Source organism: Beta vulgaris, chromosome 5, assembly GCF_026745355.1.
Source record: "Beta vulgaris subsp. vulgaris cultivar EL10 chromosome 5, EL10.2, whole genome shotgun sequence".
NCBI lineage: Eukaryota > Viridiplantae > Streptophyta > Magnoliopsida > Caryophyllales > Amaranthaceae > Beta > Beta vulgaris.
In genome coordinates this window covers 42307724-42314469 of record NC_079206.1, presented here as the reverse complement: position 1 = coordinate 42314469, position 6746 = coordinate 42307724, and the positions used below count along the sequence as shown (strand labels likewise).

The following is a 6746-nucleotide window of genomic DNA, read 5'->3' as shown; positions in this document are numbered from 1 at the left end:
TCATGTCCCAGTTTTCTTAGGATTGTTTTTCTTTAGCTGAGTTACTTCTTCAACCTTTTTAGACCCCGGATGCTCCGCTTCCGCATAAACATCAGTGGCATGGATGAATGCTTCATCTTCTCTGAGAGCCTTGGCTAGAGTAGTGATCTTCTTTTTCACAGGGTCAAATTTAAAGCTTCGTGGCCTCAACCCTATGATGAAGGTGTCAAAGGCCACCCTAACATTGAGGTCCTGAATTTGTAAAGCCTCTAGATTGAATTTCTTGACAAAACATCGCAAAGCTTCTTTCGGTCCATGGATGATCTTACCCAAGTGCATGCTAGTCTTTTTCTCTTGCCGATTTGCCAAAAAATGACTGGTGAAAAGGTAGCTGAATTTTGTGAAGTTGTTAGCTGAGTTAGGGGGGAGATTGTTAAACCATTTATGAGCCACTCCTTTTAGAGTGGCTCGAAACTTTTTACACCAAGTGGCATCCTCCACAGCGTGGACATACATCTGGTGCTTATATGCAGACAAGTGATCATCGGTGTCAGTTGTTCCGTCAAAAGTTATATTGTAGGAAGCTTAACCTTTAGGAAGGGGGGAACCTCCATGATTCTGGCCGGGAATGGAGTCGGCCAGTTAATCTGGAAAGCTCCCAGCTGTCCCTCAGTGGGTATGTGCTCCCTAAGGTATTCCTTTAGCACCGGATTGGAGGAGGTGTTTCCAAGCACTAGTCGCCTGTACACCATAGATTATAACACTGTTTTTTCCTACCTTAGACGAACAGGAGAAGGACCTAAATTTCTCCCTTCTGTTTTAGATGACAACCTCAATGGAAGATCCATCAGATGTGGGGTAGATCTTGTGGCCGAGCGTTGTAAGGTTGCAGCTTTCATCGCCTCCAGATACTCTCGAGCATCTGTTTACATCCGACGTCCATTTGGGTGGGCATTATCTTGAGTTCTAACTACCAACTTCCAGTCCATCTTTCTTCGTTGCTCACTAACTTTTGGCTGCTTTTCCTTGGCCGTCCTCTTAGAGAGTTCCAGACGAACATGCGGTTTGGACCTGGACGAGTCTCTTGGGAATTCCCCCTAAGAGGATTGACAGCAACTGGATCTAGGTTTACTTGAAAAAACAACATATTGTTCTTGATCTGCTCCTCGACGACTGCAACCATCTTAGTTTGAAAATTATTCATGACGTTCTCCAGATGGGCAGCAGTCACCGGACGCTCAAGGTTTTCCTGAATGAAATGCTCTCGACTTGTGCAACAGTGTCCTGGTCAAATAATCCCAAACCCGAGTTCCGTTCTCAAACCTGCAAAAAAAGGGACCCACCCTGGAGGTTTGGGTGGTGGCCCCCCCTTCGAAGCTTAAGTCGGGTATCATGAGTAATAAGGGTAAGTAAAGTTTAGAGAGAGAAAGTAGATAGAGTTTTCACTGAGTAATAGTATGCACTGCTCAGAAAAATGTACCTTTCTCCTGATTTCAAGGACTATTTATAGTGTTTGGGGTCTGATTGATGTACTTTAAGGTCATCCTAATTTAAGGGCACCTGATTGGCTAAGCAATAAGATGGGCTTGTACTTTCCCCAAATGGGAATTCGTACTTCAGCCATCTCCTTTTTGCCTTGTACTTCTATTTGCAGATAGGAGACACGTGGACGCTCCAGATGGATCCACGTGTTCACAAAAAAATCTGCGTGTTTGTCGACGGACTTTTTACCAATGGCCCAAATATCCATCGGTAAAATAAAAAATACCAACGTATTTTACCGATGGATATAAACACCGACGGATAAAATATATTACCGATGGATATTGTAAACCATCGGTAATTACCGATGGTTTGATGGCGGTACCGCCGGGTCAGCCGACAGTAATAATACTTTTTTCTTTTTGTTTTTTAGAATTAAATTTACCGTCGGCTCCGTGTTTTTACCGATGGATTATCCATCGGTAAATGTTTTTTGCTAAGTTTCTTGTGTGTCAGTTCCCTTAAACCCTCACTATCTCTCTCTTATTTCACCCGCCTCCACATCTTATTCTCTCTCCTCTTTCTTCACTCTCTTCTCACCCTCTTTCTTTTTTTCATCTTCAATTCTTCAACCTCAAAACCTCAATTCTCATCATCTCAAATTAAAAAGTAAGTGTTCTCTCCTTTTTTTTTGTTTTTTTTTCTTTTTCCTTTTTTTGTGGTTTTATTTGTTTCTTTTTCGTTTTTTTTCCTATTTCGTTTTTTCTAGGTTATTTTAGGTGGGATGCGAGTTGGGCTGGGCTAGGGTTGCACGATTGTGCGAGGTTGGGGTTGGGGTTGGGTTGGGGTGGGGTTGCAGGTTGTGGGTAGGGTTATTCAAGGTTTTAGGTGGGTGAGTTCGTGGGTGGTTTCGATTTTTGGGTGGTTCGTGGGTGGTTAGGATTTTTGGATGGTTTGGGTGGGTGGGTTCGTGGGTGGGTGGGGTTAATTTTGTTTTTGATTTGATTTTCTTTGGTTAATATTGTCAGAATTTTTTTAAATTTGATTTTCTTTGGTTAATTTTGTTTTTTTTTTATTTTCTTTGGTTTATTTGTCAGATTTATTATGCTATTCTATTTTTCAGATTTATTATCATAATTTACTTCATTTTATTTAATTATTATCATCAGTTTCTGTATGCATTTGGTGTGTAATTTATTTTAATTCAGTTATTGTATGGTTTATGTTCATTTTTTTTTCTGATATGTGTTTTGTTTTTTAATGTTTTTGGTTGCAGAATTTGATTCCTCAAGATTGAAGATCTAGAAATTTAGTTATTTTATTTAGAAATTTTTTATTTTTTGTTTCAAATTTATCATATTTTAATTGTATTAGTTGTATTTGATATTAAGTATATTAGGTTTTTTTTTATTAGATTTATTAAAGTTATTGTATTCTTTTTGGAAGCACATATGTAACGTTTTACAGATTGTTAAATGAAATGTTTATTTTATTACATTGTAGATGTACAAAGTCTTGATTCTAGTTTAATTGCATTTTTTATTCTATCAAATAATATGGAAAAGAAAATTTTTAAGAAAACATACGGACTAAAAATAGCAGCAATTACCGACGGTTTAATCTGTCGGTAAAATGATCAATACCGTCGATATTTTGTGACGGACAATATCTCCGTCGGTAACTAAAAAAACCAACGGGAACTGTTACCGACCGTTAATCTGTCGGTAAATTCTGAATTACCGACGACTAATTTTCCGACGGCTGGCCGTCGGTAACAAGGTTACCGTCAGACACCACGTTTTTATCGACAGATTTTGACCGTCGGAAAAGGGTGATTTTCTTGTTGTGGTTCCTTAGGGAGCCATTGATTTCCACGCTACAACACTTGGTACTGTGGTTAAGATTGTAGTACTTAAGGTTGAATTTTCATTATTTTTAATGTATGTGGATTACATAGAGAAAAACACCATAATGGAGAGAGCAGCATGACATTGTTCATTGTTCAGGAACACATTTTTTCAGTTGATCTTTTAAGAGTATACCTATTTTTAGTTTAGAATTAGGCAACGACCCAAGTCCAATATTAAGAAGAGAACGAACCACCTTTATGAATATAGTGATTAGTTTCGTTCTTTCAATAATCTCATTCTTTAATCCATTTGATAACTAGTTTAATCCATATTGTGATTAGTTTAATCCATTTAATGATTAGTTTAATCCATTTAGTAAGATTGTCCGGTTATTTTTGCAAAAATTGTCTGCTTTAAATTGAGATTGAAAGGGAAACCAAGGAAGAAGATGAGAAAAGATAACTAGACTGGTCCAACACGTCTACGAATAGTGTTGGGTTAGAGTGATTTGGAATGGTCTTGTTAGAAGAATTTAGGATTGAGTTTGTCTAAATTTATATTAAAAGTAGACCGCCTATTGTAATAATTTGATTAATATATTAGTATAGATATGGTTGATAATGGTAATGACATATTCATCTTTTATTATTACTTTCTTTGGTCAATATTACTACATTCATGATTTAGTATACAATTTTTTTTTTGCTAAATTATACTCCTTCTATATTTTCTTTATCTTTCCTACATTCATTGTGTGCATTTGTCAATGCACTTCTTTTGATCTTACAAGTCTTTCACTGCATATTAATAAAAAATACGATTTTTAACCATATATCCCCACAATTTTTTTATTCAGCATATACCCTTGGTGTTTTCAAAATTCACCGTATACGATTCGGGCGATCATTCATCGGAGTCTGATGCCCCTTTTCACCTAGAAAAGGAGGCTGACTAGGGAGAGGACAATGATCGTGCTGCAGATGCGTTAGATGCATGGATGGAGTGATTTGAGCTAGATGCTGATAGGAATGCTTTACTTGGCGTTGAGGTGACAGGTGATGAGCTGCCACCCCCCCTCAGGTTCGCGTTTATCTCAATATTGTAAATATTCAATATGTAATTTACTTGTTCGTTCTCTAATTTAATTTCCTTATTTTGATTCTTAGATCCACGTCAGACCACTACATATTATGGTGCACAAGGGAGCGGGAAGAAGTCAAGTGGGAATCCAAAGGCATCTAGAAAGAGTAAACGAGGTCCCACGATGAATCTCCACAACACAGGAGATACGGTCTTAGAGTTTGATGATTTGGGAAGACCAACAGGTAAATAGATGTAATTTATCATACTTAGCTTATTAAAACTTCATGTTTGGATTTCTAATTGTTTCTTTATTAGGTCAATGGCGAGCCAAGTATGGTATTTGGATCAGTCTTTCTATACGGAAGCTGAACATCAATTGGTCATGGAGACACATTTCTCCTACCTAGTTGGATTTGATGTGGACAGACACTATGGTAAGCACCTCTAACATATCATATATACTTAGTTTCATGTATTTATTGGTAGTTTTGATTAGTAATAAAACATATAGACAACGTGTAACTAGGGGTGTTAACGAGCCGAACCAAGACCGAGCATACCCAGGCTCGGCTAGGCTCGAGAATGAATGAGTTCGAGCTCGAAGCTCGTCGAGCCTAAAAAATTTAGGCTCGGCTCGAGCTCGAAACGAACAAAACCAGGCTCGGCTCGGCTCGAAGCTCGGCTCGTGAAAATTAAAATTTTAAAAATTTAAATTTAGCTTAACATTAACCAAGACTTTAGATATAGCCCAATGTTTTGCCAAACTTTTTATAAGTATGGATGTCAGTCTAATTTTCATTAAATTATGCAAGCCCAACAACCATACATTCTACTCCTATCTATAACCCATATATAATACAAGAGGTCCCTTATTACTCTTGCTTTCTCCCCAATGTGGGACTTTTAAAATCCCAACAAAGGAACTCACTTAGGCTTTATAGCGAGCAGTGAGAAAAAGAAGAGATGGGTGCTTTAGATTTTTCTATCATGTGCCTTTTATATTTGGAGATGTGAAGTTTTGCTTTTGCCTCACCGATGTGGGACTTATAAACCTTAACTAAATAAGCTCAACATTATATATGTTTTGTCAAACTCTTTATAAGTATGGATGTTAGGCTTCCCTTGTTACTCTTGCTTCCTCCCCAATGTTTGCTTCCTCCCCAATGTAGGACTTTCAAAATCCCAACAAAGGAACCCACTTAGGCTCTATGTACAACGGGCACCAAGAAGAGATGGGTGTAGTTGTTTTCCATATCATGCACATTTTATATTTGGAGATGTGAAGTTTTGCTTTTGCCTCACCGATGTGGGACTTATAAAACTTAACTAAATAATTCACAAACACTGTGCATTATTCCTCATATTCCCAATATGGGTAGAAGAAAGGTGATAGAATTATATATAGTAAAAGAATTAATTTTATGCTAATCCAAGTTTCTAGGCTTTGCATATTTAATGATTGTCCAATATTATAAAATAAGACAAATCAAACAAAAATTATAATCAACTTAAAAGGTAATAAGCTTATTTAGGGAAAACAAGGTTGGTGTTTACTTTTTCTATCGATGTGGGACAATACTTTTTTACATAAAGCCTATCTTAAAACATTTCACGAACATGTTTTCGAACTTTCGAGCCGAACTCTACTATGCTCAGGCTCGGCTCACTAAGATCACGAGCCAATCTCAAACTCGAGTCGAGCCCTCCCGACCCGAACTTTGACCGAGTCGAGCTCGAACAGTTTGCGAGCCACCCTGGCTTATTAACACCCCTACATGTAACCAAAATAAGCCATTTTAGGCCATTTTGGGCCATTTTCTTTCCAAATGAAAGAATATGAATAGTTTCATGCTAGTTTAAGTTGTAAACACCTCTAACATATCATATATACTTAGTTTCATGTATTTATTGGTAGATTTGATTAGTATTACAACATATAGACAAGTTGGAACCAAAATAAGCCATTTTAGCCTATTTTGAAAAACATAACATGTTTCACATTCCCGACTTGGTTCCATACAAGAAGCAGTACTTGTCTGCTATGAACATTAGATGAAGGGATTTTAAGAGCAAATTGGTATCTGGTTGGATAACAATGACGAGAGTTAGATCAAAGAAAGAGAAGTTAGGTGATAGTCCGCCAGATGTATACCAACACATCAAGAAGGAGGATTGGGCCACCTTCAAAGAAAAGATGACGTCAGATGATGCTATAGTAAGTTTATAATCTAATTATTAACTTGGTTTTTTTGATTTAAATAATATTATACTAACTTAATGTATTTTTTTTATTTTGCAGAAAAAGCGAGAAAAGGCGCTCGAGAGCGCAAAGAAGAACACACATCATCACCA

At 37.2% G+C, this 6746-nt stretch overlaps 1 protein-coding gene across 1 annotated transcript; it reads right to left on the bottom strand.

Moving 5' to 3' along the window:
- LOC104893802 (uncharacterized) lies at window positions 1-495 on the bottom strand. The gene has a single exon (XM_010679937.1). The coding sequence runs from the start codon at window positions 493-495 to the stop codon at window positions 1-3; it is 495 nt and encodes a 164-aa protein (XP_010678239.1).
- Between the last annotated feature and the right edge of the window lie 6251 nt (window positions 496-6746).

What these genes read in the sequence shown, in the direction of transcription:
- LOC104893802 (XM_010679937.1), bottom strand. Translation starts at nt 495, where the DNA reads ATGTATGTCCACGCTGTGGAGGATGCCACTTGGTGTAAAAAGTTTCGA.